The sequence below is a fragment of the Gopherus flavomarginatus genome, chromosome 9 (assembly GCF_025201925.1).
Source record: "Gopherus flavomarginatus isolate rGopFla2 chromosome 9, rGopFla2.mat.asm, whole genome shotgun sequence".
Classification (NCBI taxonomy): domain Eukaryota; kingdom Metazoa; phylum Chordata; order Testudines; family Testudinidae; genus Gopherus; species Gopherus flavomarginatus.
Window position 1 is genome coordinate 58,902,284 of NC_066625.1, and position 23,059 is coordinate 58,925,342.

The window sequence follows — 23,059 nt, forward strand, 5'->3', positions numbered from 1 at the left end:
ATTTGTATGCATGTATAATTTTTGTATTTGAAAGTTATAATATTGGCTGCATACTTGTTTGATTCTAGGTAGGCTGTAGTGAAGCAGTTGGTCAGCTTCCTGATAAGACTATTCTCAGTAAGTGTCCAATCACAAAACACTTAAGCCAACAATGAACTTGGAGACACCAATCCACATCTAGGCTTTCCTAGGAATGTGGCTTGGCTGGTAAGGAACTCAGTCATGCATGGACATGTGACTTGCCCAAGTGACTCCAAAACTCCATTTTGTAGCCGGACTTTGTATAGGCGAGAGGAGGGGTTCTCCATCCACAAGTCTACTTAAGCCCAGGGGAGACACCTCCATTTGGTCTTCAGCTGGCTAAAGGGAGAGAGCCTCTCCACCTCCAAAAATACCTGAAAGAAACTGGAACAAAGGAAGCATTCTAGAACTGGGGAGAATCTTATCTATATTCAGTTTGATTAGATATAGATTTGCTTGTTTTATTTTATTTTGCTTGGTGACTGTTTTGTCTGTTACTACTTGAAACCACTTAAATTCTACTTTCTGTATTTAATAAAATTACCTTTTACTTATTAACCCAGAATATGTGTTTGCCCATCCAGGTATTAAGAGCTGTGAATCTCTATCAGTGTTACAGAGGGCAAACAATTTATTAGTTTACCCTGTATAAGCTTTATATAGTATACAGGGTATAATGGATTTATTTGGGTTTAGACCCCATTGGGAGTTGGGCATCTGAGTGTTAAAGACAAGAACACTTCTGTTAGCTGCTTTCAGGTAAGCCTACAGCTGTCAGGGGACGTGACCTGAGTCTGGGTTTGCAGCAGGCTAGCAAGTCTGGCTCAAACCAGGTAAGGCACTGAAGTCCTAAGCTGACAGGGCAGGAAAACAGGGGCAGAAGCAGTCTTGGCATATCAGGTGGCAGCTCGAGGGAGGGGGAGAGGTGGTTCTGTGATCGAACCCATTACGCCAGGGTTAAGAAGAGGAGTTGGCTATGACATGGACATCCAGCAATCATCCCTCCATAACACCAACTATAATAAACTTCAGAGCTAAGAGTGACCCATTCAAGAAATATATGTTTGCTGATGATGTTTAAAAGAAAATCACACCAGTGAAAGTCACTTAAGTACTTTGATTCAGAGACTGTTGAAGTGATCATCTCACTTTTAACAGCAGTAGCTTCTTCTGCCAGTGTAGAAAAAATATTTTCTTCCTTTGGACTAATTCATTCCAAATTGAGAAATCCTATGGGACCTGAAAAGCAGGAAAGCCTGCTCCTCTTTTGCAGATCATTAACAAACTGGAAAATGAAGGTAAAAACGACTGAGTAATCTGCAGAAGGCAATATTTTAAGTTTCTCATGTTGACCTGGCTGTCATAGTTGATTTAATTTGTCTGACTTTTAAAAAATAAAATCATTTTCCTATTTTAGTTAAAAACAAAAAAACCCTGATTTAAAAAAAACTTTAATGTTTAACTAAATGCAAAAATTCATACGCTTGTTTTGTTAAAATATTATGTTTGCTGTTGAAGAAAAAAATCCAGAATGTAACATTGTTTTAGTTCAATAAAGCAATTTAAATATCTGTCTGGTGAAGTTCTCCTCCTAATACAGCATGGCAAGAAAAGCCTTCAAATGTTATATGATGAACCTGCTGAATTGGAGATAGTTCACCTCCCAATGACTTCATAAATATCTGCTTCAATTACCTTTGGCAAATGAAATAACCATTCATTCATTTTCTGATATAGCTGTAAAACTAATCTGAAAAGTTTTAAAAATAAAATCACTTAAAAAAGTGTGTATCCTCTAAAAATGAAACCTACATCTGTGAGTTGTGAAGAATATGAATTAAAAATGTACTTTTATGCAGAAATCCATGATTAAATCAAGTCTTCCTGACTAGTGATTGAAATGATTTAAAATCAGTTTGATTTACACTATATATACTCATTCATAAGCCGAATATTTTTTGGTAAAAAAGTGATACAAAGAGCGGGGGTTGGCTTATAAAACTGGTCTACACCAAAATTTGATGATTTTAAACTCCATGGAATCATTGAATTGAATATCTAATACACTGTTGTTTTGTTTACCTGGAGTGTCTGCAGGCAAGGAGCCCCTCAGCTCCCATTAGCTGGGAACAGCAAACCACGGCCACTGGGAGCTGAGGGGTTCCGTGCCTGTGAACGCTCCAGGTAAACAAAATGTCTAGGCCCACTAGAGGCTTACCCTAATGGGCCAGGAGCCAACGCTGGCCAACCCCTGAAATATAGGGTTGGCTTATGAAAGGGTCATACAGTTTTTGCTATTTTTACCTAATCATCTTAGTGGGGGGGGGGGGTCGGCTTATAAACACACGGGCTAATCAAATCCACCCTGCTGGGAGGCAGAAAAGTTACATAAAATGGGTATGTTATGGTGCCATTGGCAGAATCTGAATTCAGTAGAGGTTTTAAGTTTGGAGACAACAAGTAACGGTGATGACTTCTGGGGAAGATTTTTTTAAAATAAAGGATACTGATATTATAGAAAAGTGTTAAGACAAGATGTCTTTTGTTTGTTCATTCATTTTTCCATTTTGATGCAATAGATTCAATCCTTTCCCGAACAGTCCCTGTTTAAAATTACAAGTGCATTGCTTAGATACGAGTGACAAAATTAACTGTATTAACTGCCAAGTTCGGTACTGCTAGTAAGGTAATTGTTAGCAATTACTTTTGTCAGACACCTCAATACTCATTCAGCATTTGAATTAGCCTGGGCAGTCCTAGTATTTGCTGGGGGCAGTCAATTGTATGTGCCTCAGAAGGTCAAAGTCTATTGGAGAATGAAAGATTTTTCTCCTCCTCACATAAGCTTATTTAATCACAGATGTTAAAGATTGACTAGATGGCCCAATACTTTCCACTTCTTCCCCCACCCCACTCATCTCTCTGGTAATGCAGGATTGCACCTCTCTTTACATCTACTAGTGTTTGTCTAGTCTTGCTTTCAACACATGCTTTGGGATATTATTCCCACTCCTTAACACATCTTTAAGATACTCAAGTGTTCCCTCCTAGTAATTACCTTAGAACTTCCCCTTGTTCTGATGCAGAAGGAATTAGAATAGGGATAGAAGTTCTTGAAGAAGCTACTCCCAAAAGAGTCAGTTTCGCAAGCAAGCAAACTATTCAGGAAGTTTATTGAAGTTAAACTAAACCTCAGGCATAAGTTAAATTGGACCCTCCCCAACATAATCATGTGTTAGAATAGAGTGGAAATGCAACTTGCATAAGATTGATTACATGGAGTTACTTCATAGAAGAAGCTGAATGTTTTTCATTATGTAATTTTATTTGAGATGCACATTGTTGTAAAAAATTCACATGGATTAATAAAACCATTCTTTTTTAAACACAGTATCAGTACACAATTAATGATTAAGTTTACAAGTTAACATGACAAGTCCACTTAATCTGCAGGATTTTCACATTACGCCTTTGGAACAGAGATCAAATGTGCTTAAACACACATGGTAGAACAATTCTATTTGAAAACTAAGCATTTTCTTTAGGGCCATACTTTTTAGTCTGAATTTAGTAACTGTATATTGCATTAAAATAATTGTAATCCCAAGTAAAAGTGTCATTTGCAAAATATATGTTTATAAGGCCATAGGAATGCATTAAAGTTTAAATTCACTGGAAACAAAGAGAAAGTGGGAAGTCCTGCCTTTACATGGCATTTTGAAATACAAGGTATATTAATAAGAGTAATGTGGCATAAGCAGCTCAGGGGCAGTAGAGGGAAGGAGCCAGTATCTGTAGACAGCTTGTTCTTAAAAACTTTAACATGGCAAATTTCACTTGATTACATAATCAGATGACTGATGCTTTTCCACAAATTTGCAATACATTTATGCATGTTATATACTATTGGTGTATCTTCAAAGTTGTTACCCAAGAGTTCTTCTCAAAAAAAATATTTTCCCCTCAAAAAAATACACCCCCTTCCACTTTTGGCTTGTGAAAATAATTATTTGACAAACAAAAGACTAAAAGAGGAAATGCACTTGTGACAGGAAATACCCCATTTATAAAACTGCACTTTTAAAAAACCTTGACTAGTACTGTAGAAACCCCCACATTCAATAAAGATAAATTGCATTACATTTAATAAGTGGTTTCGAAGTTTTAACATTATTTAAACTTCAAGAGATTTAATAACTAAACCTAAATCAAGTATTCTATGTCTACTCAACAAGAACTAAGCATTTTATGTGCATGGTTTGCTGATCACAGGATTGAAAGCTATACCAAAAGAAGCACTGAGACCATATATTTTCAGGTTCTGTTTTCCCACCATTTAGAAAAAAAACAGAACTCACTGCACAAACTGGGAGGGAAGAAGAGAGTTGTGGGGGGGGAAAAACCCAAACTTGACAGCAAGTAGCTTCTATTCCTAACAAAAGCCAAAGAAATGCCTGCCTTTCCTTAAAGGCTAATGGAGGTCTTTAGAGCAAGGCAGGCTGCACATTTTCTGCTTTGTATAATGAATAAGAGTTGGATCACCTTTGTTTTAATGTATATTAGAATATTCGTTAGCTGAGGTATAGTTAGAGTCTTTCAAAAGTTAAGATTATAGGTCTTGAGTAAAGTTATAACAAAAATGGCTGTACAAACCAATCATTCTGGTATTAGGAAAACCTGCAGCACCCAGCAACTGATGCTCAGATATAACATAGTTATTTGTCTGCTTGCCTAAAGCAAAATATAGCTAGAAAAAAAGTTCCCAGTGAAACAATCAGCTGATTTACATGCTAAAATACAGCACATTTTTCAATGTCCGACAGACTGTATGAGTAAAGAAGTCTATGTTGACCATTATCAAAAGTTAATATACTGATAAAGTGCGGCCCCTCAACCACTTAATACTGCTGCAAAAAAAATCTGTTTTACCTTATCCATAAGACCATAATGTTTTCACATGAAACTGGAATTCTTCAGTTTCAGCGGGGGACAGAAAAAATTATCTGTCACTAAGTCCTTCTACAAATAGAGAAAGATGAGCATTATATGAACATTAAGCGAAGTGAAATATTTACTGCATCATTTTATCATGCATAAAGTGAACTTCCTATGGTCTTACCTCAAATTTATGTACAGTTTAGCATAGCTAAATGTAAGAAAATAGCAAGGATTTTTCTCTCTTTTTAATACAACAGAGCAGATACCCCAATTTGCTGCTGCGTCAAGAAGCACTTTATAGACTCTCACTTACAGGCTCTTTCAAAAGGAAGTTCATGGAGACTAATCTTGTTTGTACACAGAACCAAAAAGAAAGAAGACAGAGGAAATACAACATAAGCAAAGCATTCTGTAAAAGTTGCCAACCACAGAACATGTCAGTACTGGTTTGCAGACAACGCCAAGATAAAAATCTATGTGTTACAACACCAAGTCAGAGGTAAATTACTGAAAATTAAACATTCATAACAACTGAAGTCATAATGGTTGCTGTACAGAAAGGACTTTATCATCATACAGAAAACTTAACTGCATTAGCCTGTCCCAGAAAAATGCAAAGTATAGGCCAGAGCAGCTAGGGTTGTTTTTTTGTTTTGAACATTCTTGCTACCTCAAATACTTTGCTGTGCCTTCTAGTTCAGTAAGAATAGGAGACTGTGACTCACAATTTAATTACAAGGATCACTTTAATTGTAATTAAGTAGAGGTGTGGGGAGAATATGTAGAAAGCCACTGAATTAGTTTCAAAATATTTGAGATAGACCAAGATGACAAATTCAATATGAGACATCCCAAACTGAAGCAGAGTGAAACATTAACATATTAACCAGTGGACTGGTTGTTACCACAAAGTTAAGTGACTGTAGTGAAACAAGCAGACGTGTCAGAAAAGTTAGCAGTTTGTCAACAAGACAATCCACTTGCACCTTATAATCAAAGTGGTGGACTCTGTTAAATTTGTAGTTAAAGCTAACAATGGTCCAAGTTTGGCACAACAAACTAAAGCACCAGTTTTAATCACTCATGGAGAGAGATCTTTGAAAAACACATAAGCAAGTGATAAAATACATAAACTAGGTTGCAGGTGTTCAGAGGAATGAGAAAGGCAATTAATTTTCAACTTGGCTTCTAACAGTCTAAATCACTGCACCAGTTTCTGATGATTAACTTCTGTAATGGCCTGTGCAGACAAAAAGCATTACACATTCAGTATCAGCTGCATAATATTGCATTACAAGCCTTGGTGTGCCATTTTCTTTACTGATGGGGCTTAATAACTATAGTGACTACACAGGAAGCTAGGGTCAAGGTTTAGAGGTGTGAAGCAAACATCCTCAGCATCACTAATTACTCTTCATACACTGGAGAACAGAATCATTCAGTTTAGCTACCACAAGTCACTTAAGTGAAAGCTAGGTGCTCACCTGTGCTATGTTAAAAATCTCAACTAAAGTGTCATCAGAAAGAAGAACAAAAACAAAGGAGCAGATGAGTTGGGCTAACAGAAGAAAACTAGGTGAAAAATGAATGATCACTGGGATTCATTCACATGCTTTAAGGGTGCATTCAACAAATGAAACAAAAACTAGGTCTATTTAGAAGACAACTCTGCTCTAAAAAGATTCTCTTAAGTTTGGTAAAAACCAATAGAAAAAAGAAACGTCCTACACTCGGAACAGAAGACGCAGTAGTTTCTGTATGAATGGATTTGTGCATTTGTGAGAAAAATGGAATAAAAACCTATACAAGTTCTTAAACGCCAATTTGTTTTAATAAGCTCCATTATGTTAAACATATCCATATGGCAGATATGATCACATGTGTAGAGCAAAGACTACTGGAGATGTGATTTAATCTATTCCTTCTGGCTTTTTAAAATAAATTTGTAAAAGAATGCACAAATCTGTTAAAGAACTTACTTACAGGACAATAAACTGTGCAAACACAAGTGTTACATTGTGCGGTAAGAGGCAATAAAAGGCTAATATGGATGTGCAAAGTTAAAAGAAATGTAGCAGCTTTTGCAACAGGCATTAAAACAGAAAGTAATGAAGAAACTTAAGTCCTGCATTTGTGTGTCTCCACTTCATTGCTTCCACATTTGAGAAAAAGGAGCCTGACAGGTCAATGGGCTTAGTGAGCAAAATCCACTTGGTATTTTGTTTAACGCAGTCAACGTTCATTGAAGCTCTCAGCAGCAGCTTGGTGGTATAATTTCTGAGGCTTTGTGACCCTGTGCTTTCAAAGAAGCAGAAAAGGTTCTTCTAAGTGTGCTGCAGTCTATCATTAGGAGTTCATCAAAGTAGCGTGCATCGAAAGAAGCTGCTCTTCTTCGAACGATTTTCAGTTATTTTCACTGGCCCACCGGCCCCTGGTGAACTGTTGTCATTCTGAAAAAAACAAAAACAACTACATTATGAATGGAGAAAAGCAGCCTTAACATTCCCCCTTCTCTTTCACTCCCCAGCCTCCAAAGCATAAGTGAAATATTGGCGTCAACTGTTTTTTTGTAAGCAGAGGGGCAGTTTTATTGGGTAATTGACAATCTCTTGGGAGCTGGATAGTTTGGAAACTCAAATTATCATATTATTAATGCATCCATATGGAAATCCCAGCCTGAAAGAACAGCCAACTGAGTTCGTAAGACAGTTTAGTGGGGCAAGGACCAACTTTATGATTTACGTGAAGCCTGCAGCACAGTTTAGGACTTTTTAAAGTCTTCATGTTCTAAGATTTATAAATATAAATTCAACAAGTACCATGTACCTCTCAGCAGGAGATGGTTGTTTAATGGTGGGTAAAGAGATACCATATATAATCTGTACACAGGATGTAGACTACTGTGGGATCCACAGATTTTAATCACACTAACATTTTTTTTTCTTCTGAAGTTTTTTTTAATAAAGGAAAGATATCTGAGGAACAAAGTTTGCAAAAATGGTTTGCATAACATTAATAGGATTTGCATAGCTAAATTCTTGTCCACTGATTTCAATTTTCAGTATTTTGTCACTTAAGTAGTTTACCCATAGGACATTTGGACAAGCTTTTTTTTAGAAATCGGTAATGATGACTAATCACTGTTCTATGTATCCTGTCCCTCCCATATAGAGAGGACCACTTCTTACCGATCATGTAAATTTAGGGTCAATTCCCAAGCCTCTCATGTTCAAGAGTCATTAAAGCAAACTATAGTTTAACCTTAAAGTTTCAGCATTTTCCATGTTAAATATCTCATTGTCAAATGCATGTAGCTTTGCAAAAAGTTTCTTTTAACAAAGCTTTTCAGGCATGGTATCTGCCTGAAGGTGTTTTTTATTTTTTGAAAGTGAGCAAAAGAGGGTCAGCCACTTCTGTGTATGAGAAGGAAAATGAACGCTTCCTGAAGGGAAAAAAATGCTATTTGTAAGAATAGCACCATAGTAGAAACTTGTACAATGTAATATATTTTGCGTAGTACCCTAGTCTTAGCAACAGAAAGAGCAAATGAGTTGTATCTGAGAAATGTGTGATCATGCAATAAAGACTGCTGCTATAATGAATGTACACAAGGGGGCAGAGTGGAACCTTAACTCTGGCATTTCTCATTTAAAGAAAGTTTCTGTGCAACTTTGATGTTCTCCGCATAGTTTTGAAGAGAATTTAATCACAAGTGCTGAACAGTAAGAGCAGCATTGCCTGCCTTCACTTGTCTACGCAGAGACTGCTTCTTTTGCCAGTCACAAAGCTGCTACTTAGATTACCATAGAAACAGTGGGTTTTCCTAGAAGTTTAAAACTGAAGTGTATTAACACTGTCCTTGTAACAGCCTGCACAATGCATAAAAGTTAACATACTGCAAAGTAAAAGGTACAAACCATTTTTCTGTTGAGTTTTGTCATTATATCCCGTGCAAGTGTGAAAAATGCCTGAAACCAAGGAGAAGGGAACATTAGAGACAAAATAGATTGAATGATTTAACACGTTTAGTAACCATGGTCTACACAATATGCAATATTAAAAATTATATCAAAGGCAGTAAGTGTGCAATGGATACTCTCATATTCGCCAATAGTCGTTTTATAATCTAGTGTTTAGGTCAGCATCCTTCACCTCATCTCCTGCTGTTGAGCAGCTCTGACCATTGCTGTATATTAGATTGCTTTGCAAAGACTCAGGGCCAGAGTCCAAATTCAAAGATGCGGCATGTGCCACATTGTATCAAGTTGTGCGCTGTGGTTAGAATCTAGCCTTTCAGAAGCACCATTCAAGGTGGAAAAAGCTCAAAAAGTTAGCTGGTAACAGAAAATTCAAAGCTCATTTCCTTTTGTCCCTGCCAAGGCTTTGTGCATGGGTTCCCAGACAACCCACCACCTGCTCCCACAACCAAAAACCACTTTGGCTTGTATGTGCCATGCTGTGTTTGACAGTTGGGCTAATCAGACACGGATACAAAGTTGAGTAATGGCCAGAGTCTATTTTTTAAGGCAATAGAAATCCTTGATTGAGAGAATTTGAATTCTCAGGGACCAAAAGGAAAGTAGAATTTCAGGAAAGGGCTTAGAACTGGAGACAAGGTTCTCAAGGGAAGGAATTGGAGTGATTATGTGTCAGGGGGCTGAGGAGGGGAAGCATGCATTTATAAAAGGAGAAAAAAATGACACCACCACAAACTGAGTTCCATACATGATTCACTTATTAACAGAATTAAGTATTAACCTCTAGAAATTAAGTGGTTGGAAATAAGATTCAAGATTTACACATTACTTTTGAGTCTGACATGTCTAGGCCAGCTATGTAATAAAGATGAGAGGAAAACATGAAAATTCTAGAAGTTACTCCGGCAGCTAGCTTGGAACTCTGGCCCTTGGTGCCAATGTATTCCCTGCATTTAATTATGCAGGATAGGAATAATGATGAAATTACAGGATGCTCCTGACAATTAAGCAGCAAAAAAAGAAATACCACAGTGTACCACCAGTGAACAACTGGAATAAGGGATATGCTTTTATCTAAAGTCCACTATTAATGTTACTTTTAGTCTCACAATTCTGCAGATCATTACAAACAAAAAAAGCATTGATATAGTGATAACCTTAAGTAAGTCAAACACTATCCCCAGTGCAGGACAATGAAAACAGAAATCCATTCTAGCTATAGACTATATACACTGTGCCACACAGATTTCTCCATTTACAAAATTACTTTAGTGCTATCGTATATCAGTTGAGCTATTTTAAAAAATGCACAGGTTAAATTTCCACAATTGTGAACTTAATGCTTATTGAGGCCTTAAAAAAAAACAAAACAAAAAGTGTCATATACTTTGGAAAGCTTTTAGAACACAGTGGCCTCCAGAGGAGAGTATTTACCAGCTGTCCTGCCTCTTATGCTATTTTTTTTCACCTTCAACCAATATTAGTTTTAAAAAACACTCTAAAAAGATTGCTATATGTCATGACTAGTGGCTTAAATGTACAGATCTGTTAATGACTAGACATCTGGAATGAACTGATAGCTTAATCCTGCCTAAAGAAAGCACCAAAGTAACTGCTCTTGGAGTCTTTACTATTTTCCTCTTTTAGGTCATTTTAAGAAACTTATTTTGTGTGGGTCTATATAAACACTGCTGTGTGGGATTCTCCGGCAATTCAGCCTTGACAGACTCAAGCTTCATTTCCTTTCCTCAGACCTTTACAGGAAGAGGATATCAGCGCTGGTGTGGTCCACTCAGTGAGCTCAGCTATTTGCAGCAAAATATATAGTTGTCCTGCAGGACGGCAATCATAATTTAAAATTAGGAAAAACGTATAGCAAGTGAAGCTATATGACAGCCTGACCTACTTTGAGCTCCTCTTTCAACTTAGTCAGCAGACCATCTGCTAGCCAAGATATATTTAGTCCTCTTGGCAAACGACAGGGAGAAAATGCATATGTATGGTGTATATCTAATAGTAATATAAAATCTCTCTAGGAAAGAGAAAATACTAGTGTACTGTGGTAGCACCTAGAGTCCAGGATCCTACTGTATCCTAGTACAGTTTATACACTGTATAACATAAAAGTCTGTTCCAAAAACTAGTGAGCATATGACTATACTATCTGCAACATTAACAAAAAAAAGTCACTATTAACACCCATCTACAAATGTAGAAATATTACCAGAAGACATCAGGTGAGCTACAAGACATACTCAAATAATGCAAAATTGACAGCACACGAAGACACAGGAGCAAAGTGGTCAATACCACATTATGCATCAGGTCAGAAAAGCTAGTAGTTAGAAATCACATTGCAAGCAACATTATGTAACAGTATTTAAGTTGACAAAAAAAAAAAGTCTAATTCCAATCTTACCTCTTCCACATTTATGCTGGATTTTGCACTTGTCTCCAGAAACTTGATTCCATAATCTATTGCTAACTGGAAGACAGGTTTTAAAAAGTTTTGGTATTTATAAATTAAATTTGCAAAGTGACAAGACATTTTTAGGTCTGCTAATAATGGAGCAGTGGCTCCATTAAGGGTGTAACCAAGTTTATATCATAATCCCAAATTTACTTTCTTTGTCCTGGAAAAATGTTAACATTACCTTTTTACTGAAGAGCTGTATAGCATTTAATGAAGGACTATATCAACAGTTGCTATAGACATTTGAATAGCTCCTACAGAAATTGAGAGAATAGCTTAAGGGTTTTCTGAACATGATGGACCAGACCCTCTGCTGGTGTAAATGGATGTAACTGCACTGAATTGTATCCCCACCACAGAATACTCCCAGAGGCAGAACCTGACGTAAACCTTGTCTATTCTGTAGCTTTTTTTGAATTATTGTATGGAAATCACTCAAGTTAAATAGAACTTTTCCTATGGATACCAAAAGTTTAATTAAGGAAAAAAAAGTCTTAGACTACTATTAAGACATTCATATGCAGGTACAGATAATCCTACCAGTGACCCCTAGCCAGTATCACAATACTTGGATTGTGTAAACTATAATTTCATGTGTGCAGCCTTACTTCAGGATCCTTAGAAAGCGTCCCAGAATGTCAAAACTAACTTTACCCTTAATATGGCTAAATTTAACATTCATAATTCGCCACTGCAAAAAAGAGTCTGATTCAGAGAATGATCAACCACAATACAATTAAATGACATCCTGATTATTATCCCTTTCAGGTTCCTTCAAAGGGAAGAATTGTGTTATCATAGGGAAGGCCAACATTCAGACCATCTCACTTGAGGGAAGTACTGAAGCTCAATTGGAGTCCATATATTAAGTACCATCTTAACAAATGGTTGACATCCTAGGGTGAGTAGAAGATTCTAAAGAATAAAGGCATTCAAGACTCATTTTGTTTGGTGTTGCTAAAAGTAGAACAAGCAGCATCATTAGGAACAGTAGATCAGAGAAAATATTAGGCCTTTAGTAAAGAATTTAGTAGTCCAAAAAATTTACCTTCTCTCCTTTTTCTTTTGAGACTTGTCTCTTTTCATTCATATCACATTTATTACCCAAAATCATTCTTTCCACATCTGAAGAGGCATGCTGAAGGGAAAAATAAGCTCTTGTAAAAGCAGCATAGAGTTAAAGATAAATCTTCACCTATCAGAAACAGATCCTCACATTAGACAATAAGAGCTCTAATAAAACCCTAATAAGGGCATCAGTGGGGAAAGAGAAGAATAAACTTTTTGAACGGCTTAATAAAGTATTTCTCTTAATTTTGAATGTCTAGGGCACTAGCATGTAGAGGCTTTGCTTGACTTCAAAATGAAGTTATTAAAACAAGACTGATGTTTACTGGCTTGCAAAATGGTCACAAATTGCCTGATTAGATCAGTGTGCTTCCATTCCTGACTAGAGTGGAAGGCTTTTCTAACCCTTGTCACCAGTGACCAGTCTGATATGATGGTATCAGAAGTCTCCTTGGGATAGTCCCTTCTTTGCAAGGTCCAATAGTCAAATTGACCAGAGAAAGGTGGCAGGTTTTTTTTTGTTTTTTTTTTTTTTGAGAGCAAGTAGAATAAATTTCTGTCACCACTAGATTAAGCCTTATTTTGCTTGGACCTAATGCTCAAGGCTTCCTATTCCCAATTTGTCTAGCACTGCCTTCGGATTCAAGTATGGTCAATGTATTTGCTATTCAAATAACTTATAAGGTGAGGGAGAACAAACATACAACTGAAGTTTTACATAAGACCAAAGACAAAATTTGGACAACCAGGTATTGAATGCATACAAGCAGGTAAATCTACACTTAACACTACCAAAGTAGCGTTAGGCATTTCTCAACTTCACCAAGAGATACTGAAAATAGTTCTCCTTCTCATCTCTTCAAAGCAAAGGTTAAGCTAAAGGCACCCACTGGAAGCAAGTGGTTTTGAAATCCTTGCTTTGCATGATCATTTTTTAATGAAAGTCTCTAACTTTCCTCTTTCCAGCCCATGGTAAACCAAAAAGCCACCCTGTGCTCAAGGACGACTGCTCTGGTTTACATCCATTCTAACTTGGCTACGCATATACACCCCTCCATTGAAAGAAAATAAAATTGCTCGGATGTTGATCATTGCTTTGGAGAAGTTAAAGAATATCAATAGATGCAGCTTATTTTCCCAATCACCTACCTCTTCTATGTTCCTTATCCAGTTTTTAATGTTGTCAAAAGACTTCTCATTTGTGATGTCATATACTAACATAATTCCCTGTGGGTAAAAACAAAAACAAAAAAGCTAATCTTAATATTAGTTTAGATTTTATGTACACATTGCTTGTTTGTAGTTAAAACTCCTAAAATGTCAGTAAGCCACATGTACCTTTATAATTAACAACCCTTTCTGAAGGCTTTAAATTATCTCAGATTAAATTTTGAAAGGTCTTGACCCAATAAATATCCATTAATTGTCACCAATTGTTTTTACACATAATTATGCTCTTAACATTAAGTTACAACTAGCTAAACTATCATCAGCAAGAATTTGTAAATTCTATAACTAAAAGGCAGCCAGCAGTCGGTCTTACTAGAAAGAAAGGTTGTGATCACCATAAAGTAATCATGACCTGATATCCTATTTGTTTTAAGTAAGCCATGTTTACAACATGTATCAGTGTTCATTATGCATCAGCCCACCTCTCAAAGGGCTTGGGAACAGCTTTTGTAAGATTCTGCTTGCCTGGGGCAAGTAGCTCTGCTTAACAAATGAGTAGAGTTTTACAGCAAGGCTGATGCTGAACGCTGCCAAAGCAAGTCTGCCTTCCATAGCTGTGTGTATGCACGTGCATCGCCCTATAATATGGTGGCAGTAAAGTAAGCAAAACCAGACAACTGCATTAATGCCTGACCTAGGATGTCTCAGTGATGGAATGTTGTGAATAGCTCTGTCGCATATGGCGTGTCAAAATGTAAGTAACTATTCAGAAGTCAAATATTTGACTAACTAGAATCAGCAGCATTTGCACGAGAGAGACAGTATATACTTGATCATGTCTGAATCTAGCTGCTGCGTTCTAGAGCTGTTGAAGTGGGGGACACAGCAGGAAAACCAACTCAGTCAAATGTACTTTTAATATTAGCAGACATATCACCTATCGTGCTATCATTTGAAACACGGAAAGTGTTGTGATTTTATAAAAACAAGTTTCTCAAACACAACTTGGTGAATTAAGCTTTTATGTCCACAGAGAGATTGTGACTAGATACACAAGATGGAGGAGCAGAAAACTGGAGGAAACAAACAAACAAACAAACAAACAAAAACAGCAATGGTCCTGAAATAATCTGTTATCCCCTACCTTTGAGTTACAATTTCTCTCTAGCAAGATAGCTTGAACCCTTTAAGCCTAAGGAAGCAAACCAATTATGATTTTCGTCACACCTGAACAGATACACTCTGAATACTCACTCACCATGGCTCCTCTGTAGTATGCTGTTGTGATTGTGCGGAATCTCTCCTGACCTGCTGTATCCCTAGAATTTGGTGAAAATAGACACTTGTTTATTGTTTTTAAACCTTGTTTTCACTACTTTCAGAGTTCATAAAAAACAAAAAAGGTAATGGATGTGTTGATACTCCTGGATATTAAGAAAAGTACCCTTTAAAAAGTTAAATAAATATATCTCTTTCTCCTTTGCACTCAAAAAGGTACCAGTAAACCACTATACTAAGATTGATATTTATGAGGGGAAACAGAGTGGCTATAAATAATTAATAGACTATTTTTTTAAACTGGATTTTTTTGATAAAATGCTTTTTGAGGAAAACTTCTCCTCTAAAAATAGTTTTTATTAAGATACATTATAGCTGAAAGATCTCTCATCATGGAATAGGGATTATAAATTCTAATTCTGTAGTATGAGACAATATATTCATGTAATGTTTAAGAAAAGTTGTACAAATGAGTTCCAACAGTTCATGGATTAGGGACCCAATCTTATGGGGTTTCAAGGGCTTCTGTATAGATTTAGGTTAATCTTTCTATCCACCCATGGGACTCAGTGCTCAGTCTAGAAGATACCATGAGAGATGCTTACTTTTACGGTTCTCAAATTGTGGATTTGTGTCTCCAGAGAGAAAACATTTTTTGCTGTTAACAAGAATGTTAACTAATTAAATAAATAATATATAGAAGTGAGAAATAACAGACCTCAACCCTACTGTCCCTCTGCAAATTTGTGTACACAGAGTCAATCCTTTACCTCTCTCTAAAGGTGCAACGTTTCTTATACTCATTGAACTTTTGAGTGCTGGGGGCGGAATAGATCTGGACAAGGAGAAGTCTGGAGATAAATGTGAGAAGAGAGGGACAGGCAGTAGAAACAAAAGTGAGACTATTTGAGCAGCATATTCCAGAAGTCCTGAGGTCTGAGTGTAGCCTTCATTGATCTGAGATCTACCATACCATTCCCTCACTAGAAGGGAAGACTGATAACACTGCTCTACAGCCAAAATGCTTCTGAAATAAATGTAGTCCAACTTCACTAATTCTGGGTCACTGAGAACGAAAATGATGCTTAAAATTGTTGATTGGCTCTAGTTTTCAAGATATGCTATTGGGTCAGTATATACGACCCTTGACTTGGGAATGGCAGAGGATAAGTGAGTTATAAAGGGAAGGGATCTCAATTTAAACCAGAAATGACTAAAATACATCTTTGACTGGATCTATGAATAAATCTATGACTGGGTTTGGACAGTACTTGCTTTTTAGGCAAAACAATGAATGATGCAATCTGAAGCTGGTATTGCGTCATACATTATATGAATTGCATCATGTTATTCCTAGAAGTCATGGATGACGCAATCATAACGAAGCTTACATCACTCTGCTGAACAAATTGCCCTACATCAGCTTTAGAAATCATACAGTGTCGTGCTCTCTCATTTGTCAGTGTTTGATTTTGCAAAGGAATACATTTCTGTTTAGCCAAAGTGAGCAGAGATGCCTCGTACTTGTGTGAACAGTGCAGATAACTTCTGCTATGTTTGTGGTGAAGTGACTTTTGCATCACAAAAGCGCAGTATAACCACTATGGTTAAGAAAGCCTATCACCTTTATTTTGGCTGCAAAATTGGATATCAGGACAAGAGGTGGGCCCCACACATATGCTGCAACACTTGTGCAACAAATCTTCACCAGTGGTTGAACAGGAAAAGGAAATCTATGCCTTTTACAGTGCCAATGATTTGGAGAGAGCCAACAGTTCATACCAGCAATTGTTACTTCTGCATGGTGCCTCCAGTTGGGAAAAGGTATGTCAAAAGAAGAAAAAGTGGACTGTGCATTATCCAAACATTCCATCAGCTATACGCCCAGTACCCCACGGAGAAGGGCTGCCGGTTTCTGATGCACCGGAATCACTCTCACTTGAGTCAGACGAGGAAGAAACTTCTGGTCCTGAACCATCAATGTCACAGGACCCACATTTTCTCCCATCCTCCTCCTCTGAACCACACCTCATAACACAAGGTGAACTGAATGACCTTGTCAGGGATTTGGAACTACCCAAGAGTAAGGCAGAGCTGTTGGGCTCCAGACTACAGCAGTGGAATCTCCTGGCAGGCTATCAGAACAAATGGAGCCCATCGATGCTTGCAGACTATTGCTGGACAGTGACAAGAGATGCTCCATTTAATGAATACAAGAGACGAGCCAAGAAGCGCCGAGTAGACACTGAATAGGACTAAACTATGTACATAATAGTTTTTTGCCTTTTGTTTCATAATAAATTTTATTTATATAAACCCTTTTGCTGATTTTTAAAGTGTTACATAAACAGGACAGGTGAAATGTTATCATGTAAAGCAACCATAACAACATGAAAAGACCTAGGCTTACAATTTATGATTAAAACTCTACTATCTACACAATATTCATAGACATAAAATGTAAAAACTTAAATATCTTAGAAACAGTAGCCAGTTGTTTTAATTGTCATATTTGAATTCAGCACATCAAAATCCATAATAAATATCACATTTTATCTCTGAAGCAGATGACTTCTCAAAAATTGTAGACCAGTGTAATTGCAGCAATCCGTAAAAGAGATCCAGTTTGGGAATATTTTAAATGAAGTTCCTCTACCTGTGGGTAAGACAGGCATGTGTGCAAAATGCAAACAGTGCAACAAAGAAATGCAAGGCCAGTCGCCCGAATGAAACAACATCATGAGAAGTGTTCCTTCTCAGGAGGAAGCTGTGTTGATGATGAAAAGAACATGTCTGAACGTGCAGGATCTTCAGGTTGGTAATTTTTTTTATTTCATACTTTTCTTAGGGCTGCTTGTCTTCCTTCTGTACGATCCTTGAATTCTCATGTTTGAGCAAAAAAATATAGTTGTTACTCTATGGTACTAACATTTTAGATGCAGTTATGATAAAAAATAAGTAGTTGAAATAGGCAGATCTTCCTTTTACAATTTCACCTTTAAAGCAGTACTGAGTGCCAGTGAATGCAATGAGTAAGTAATACTAAATGAGCAATATGGTAATAATTAAATAACTGCATTGACTTATTTTGTTTAGGAAAATCCATCCTCAACATACAGGATTCTGAAAACTATCCACCTTCAAGATCACCATCATTTTCTATAGTTTCAGAGTTATCTGCCAATGATAGTGTTTCAGTCACATCTTGAATGTCACATAGCCACAGTATATCACCTGTAGCAAAAAAAAAAACTCTCCATCATCCAGAAACAAACCATAAATAAGTTTGTGATGAGAACCAACAGATTACAAAAAGAGGTAATTGATGAAAAATGGCCTGGTTTGTTTATGCAACAAACTCTCCTTTCCGTATGACTGAGAACCCACACTTCATTAACATGGTTCAGTCATAAAGATCAGGATACAGTCCACCCAACAGAGCAGATGTCGTAGGCAAATTGCTGGATAAAGCATATGAAAGAGAAATTGAGCAGTGTGCAAAAGATCTAGAGGGTGAAATTGTTAACCTGAGTCTTGATGGGTGGAGCAATGTCCACAATGATCGTGTTGTATGTGCTTGTGTAATAACAGAAGAAGGGAATGGTTTCCTTACAGAATCAATCGATACATCAGGAAATGCACACACAGCAGAATACTTACAAGTAGCAGCAGTAAAAGCTATAACAAACTGGAAAAAAAAAAAAATCAAGTGTCTAGTATGCAGCTTGGTCACAGATAATGCTGCAAAGTTTCCCAGATAAGGAATTATTTAGAAGAGAGTTCCAAGCTAATAACATACGGTTGCAGTGCTCATTTGATGCATCTCCTAGCCAAAGACTTGAGTGTTCCAGAAATAAAAGGCCAATGCTGTTGAAATTGCAAAATGCTTCTGTAACAACCACTTTGCAGCAGCTGCTCTGAAAAAAGTGGGAGGAACCAAGTTAACTCTCCCACAAGGCATACGATAGAACTCAATAGTGGGCTGTTTTGAGCACTATATCAAGAACTGGTCTAATATGATGACAGTGCGCGAACAAAATCGTGAAAAAAATAAATGGCACCGTCACAGCCAAAGTTCTCAACATTGGGCTTAAGAGAAATGTTGAACACATGCCGAGTACTTTGAAGCCTATTTCTATAGCCTTGACCAAAACACAGGGAAATAGCTGTTTTATTGCTGATGCTGTTGAAATTTGCAAGGAACTGAGTAAGATCTTAAAAAGAGAAATATGCAATGACAAGAGTTAAATTACAAACATTAAAATAATGAATGGGACATGCGCTATCTCCAACTTTCAGAGTAGCAGCCATGTTAGTCTGTATCTGCGAAAAGAACAGGAATACTTATGGCACCTTAGAGACTACCAAATTTATTTGAGCATAAGCTTTCATGGGCTACAGCCCACTTCATCAGATGCATAGAATGGAACATATAGTGAAGGAGTGTGATACAGGAGGGCCAGGGAGTAGTTAGAGAATGGTAGAGGGGAAGTATATAAGCCCTAGGCTAATTAAGGCATGGTTCCCTGTAGACTAGGGAGGGTTGCTACAGGTTAATCGGAGCACCTGTAGTCAATTCAGGCCCTGTTAGCAACTCAATAAAACCCCCTGCTTCAGGCAGTTGGGGAGAAGGGGGAAGGAGAGAGGACTGGAGCTTCGAGGTGTGCTGTAAGACTTGGAAGATCAGAAAACTGGAGTAAGGGAGATTCCCTCCTTCAGTGTTTAAGAACCAAAAGTACCCCACCCAAAGGGGAAGAGGGTAAGAACCCGTAGGGGTTGAGAGGGGCTGTGGCTCAGAGTAAGGAGCAAACCCAGACCTGTCACCCGCTTCCCTTCTTTACCACCTTCCCGGGCCACTAGTGGGGCCCTCGGTGCCCCAAGAGCAGGGGGGCATCTTCGCCTTCCACCAAGAAAAGTGCAGGACCCACCATACTACATTGGCCATCTTGTCACAGGAGCTATATATACACACACATACAGAGAACATGAAAAGGTGGGAGTTGTCCTACCAACTCTAACAGGCTAATTAGTTAGGAGAAAAAACTTTTGTAGTGAAGTTCATTTTCTTGCAGATATTCTCAATACTCGGTACCAGGGTCAAACCTTAAAAAGCTGAAGAAGAGGAGTTGGCTATGACATGAACATCCAGCAATCATCCTTCCATAATGCCAACTACAATAAACTTCTGAGCTAAGGGTGAACCATTCAAGAAATATATGTTTGCTGATGATGTTTAAAAGAAAAAGTCACATCAGTAAACTCGTGGAAGTCACTTAAGTACTTGGATTCAAAGACGGTTGAAGTGACAATCTCACTTTTAACAGCAGCAACTTCTGCCAGTGTAGAAAGAATATTTTCTTCTTTTAGACTAATTCATTCCAAATTGAGAAATCCTATAGGACCTGAAAAAGCAGGAAAGCCTGCTTTTCTTTTCCAGGTTATGAACAAACAGGAAAATGAAGGTGAAGACGACTGAGTTAGCTGTAGAAGCCAATATTTTAAGTTTCTCATGTTGACCTGGCTGTCACAGTTGATTTAATTTTTGTTTAAAAAAAAAAATCATTTAACTATTTTAGTTAAAAACAATTAACAAAAAACCCCTCATTTTAAAAAAAACTTGAATGTTTACTAAATTCAAAAATTCATATGCCTGTTTTGTTAAAATTGTATGTTTGCTGTTGAAAAAAATCTAGAATACATAACGATGTTTTAGTTAAATAAAACAATTTACATGTCTGACTGGTGATGTTCTCCTCCTAATAAAGCATGGCAAGAAAAGCCTCTAATTATTAATGATTAGCCTGTTCAATTGGAGATAGTTTGCCTCGCAATGACTTCATAAATATCTGCTTCAATTGCGTTTAGCAAATGAAATAACCATTCATTCATTTTCTGATATAGCTGTAAAACTAATCTGAAAAGTGTTCAAAATAAATCACTTAAAAAAAGTATCGTGTGTACCTTCTAAAAATGAAACCTACATCTCCAAGTTGTGAAGAATATGTATTAGCAAGAACGCACTTTTATGTAGAAATCCATGATTAAATCAAGTCTTCCTGACTAGCGATTTAAATCAAATCCACTCTGGGAAATAGTAAAAGGAGAAATCAAATTTTCAGTTAAGAAACCGACATAGCATCAGTCAACTGAAACTCAGTACTGCATGGCCCTGCTTACAGTAACAAGTGTAAGCAATTCTTCTGAGGCAGGTTTTATACATTTTAGCCCCGTATTAAACAAAAACGTGTGCCCCAAAAAGTTTTTAAAAACAAATATAGGATAGGACAATTTCATGCACAATTAAGTATTAGGACCAACCACCATAGGATAGCAGTCAGTAAAGTATCTTGGATGCTGTTTCAAAGAACCTGGCCATCCGAGGATAAGACCAGATCTCACTAGTGAGATCAGGAAGTTTATGAATGCCAATTACATCCACAGACAGCTAAATCCCAGATGTCTGGAAGTTTGCTGGCTGATTTCTCTACATTGTATGGATATAGATAACAGCTGGACACCAACAGATAAAAGAAGGTTTAGCTATTTAGTTATTATGATTTTTGATTACATGCAAATGTTAAACCAGAGACCCTCAGAAATCAGCGTTTCAGGAGCCAAATTAGCCATCAACATTACCCAAGAGACACAGTAGTGTAAATTCACGGTTTCATTTTCTATAATACTATATATATTATTCTCACAGAAAACAAGTTAACTAATTACATTATCATCTTGCATTAAGTTAAGAACATAGTTAAAGCATCCTGACTGGTTAATAATTAAAGTCACAGTGTTTTAATATCATGTGCTGCAAAGAGCTACAGGAAAAAAGCCACTTGCGGTTCATAAGCCTCAGTCTGAGTATCAGTGTGTTAAACCAAGTGTCAGAAAGGGCTCATTCCAGCCTTGCCCCCCTTAAAATATATCAGCAAGCACCTGCTATTTTAAGTGCGAAAAACTGTGTAACATTTAGCAGGGATCATCTGTTAGAAGTTGGCCTGCACTCATCTGACAATTCCCAGTGATGGCAAGAGACCAACAATGGTGGACACCAGTCCTTCCTTCCCCCACAACCCAAGAACTTTTGACAATCCTCATTTCCCATTATGCAGTCTGACTCCAGGCACCAATACATTAAACATCCATCCAACAAATTAGATCAAAAAAACCAAAAACAAACAAACTAGCAGCTCTCACTACTTAGTCTACGATGATGCAGTTAGGATCTCTTGCCTCTGGAGTAGCAAAACCCTTTAAATGCAGTTTTAACAAACTTCCTTTTTTATCAGGAGCAGTCATCATAACTAAAGACAACTGACTCAATGTGTTCGCACATGCACAAATGCTATGAGAACCTTTGCTCCAAGAACAAGGTGGCAGATAGCTATCATGCCAGAGTTTACCAACAGTTTTACAGCTTCTCCATCACTATCACACTGTACCGCCCATGAGTAATTTAGCCTGACAGAAAACTTATTTTATTTAATTTTATTCATTAATTTTATTGCAATACTTACCATATTTGTAGCTTAATTTTCTTTCCATCTAGTTCTATTGTTCTGATTTTAAAATCAATTCCTGGCAAAGAGAAACATATATTAAGTTTAATGACAAAAGGAAATAAAATATTCAATTTGCTATTGATTGCTCTGAAATAAAGTACAGATCATGGTAGGCAAGCAGTAAAGAGTCTGAACCTGTTGCTCTCAAGATTACTCTGCTGAATTGGTACAGAAAACCAGACACTGAAGTTAATGGTGATATGCTAGTTTACACCAGTTCAAGATCTCACCCCAAGACCCTTCTGAAAGCTTTGGTCCTACAGTATAAATAAGTAGTAGTCACTAACTTTGGGGGCCCAATTAAGAAAGGCCCACTGTCAGAAGTTCTGACTACTCTGAAGTTAACCAAAGACCATGGGAGTCCTGGGTGCTCAACACTGCTGAAAAATTAGGCCTTACAGTACCTCAAACTGGCCTTCTAATATTAGTGGCAACTTCAGAATGAAATAAGCCCAAACTTGCAAATTAGAAGCTGCAATATAGGGGAAAGGGACTTCATAGCCAAACAAAGGAAAGTGTTACTCTTATCTGCAGACCAGATATATAGGCTGGTCCATAAATGAGACCTACTG

The 23,059-nt window shown here is 37.2% G+C and overlaps 1 protein-coding gene across 1 annotated transcript in view; it reads right to left on the bottom strand.

The window, feature by feature from the left end:
- Positions 1–3,325: 3,325 nt before the first annotated feature.
- RAB8B (RAB8B, member RAS oncogene family) overlaps positions 3,326–23,059 on the bottom strand; it is a 42,654-nt gene continuing 22,920 nt past the window's right edge. Inside the window, exons 2-8 of the mRNA XM_050967112.1 lie at positions 22,443–22,503; positions 14,906–14,966; positions 13,627–13,704; positions 12,458–12,547; positions 11,356–11,421; positions 8,877–8,927; positions 3,326–7,409 (exon numbers count right to left, since the gene is read on the bottom strand). Of these exons, the coding sequence (XP_050823069.1) occupies positions 7,317–7,409; positions 8,877–8,927; positions 11,356–11,421; positions 12,458–12,547; positions 13,627–13,704; positions 14,906–14,966; positions 22,443–22,503 (500 nt within the window). The 3' untranslated portion in view covers positions 3,326–7,316. The remainder of the gene's footprint in view (positions 7,410–8,876; positions 8,928–11,355; positions 11,422–12,457; positions 12,548–13,626; positions 13,705–14,905; positions 14,967–22,442; positions 22,504–23,059) is intronic.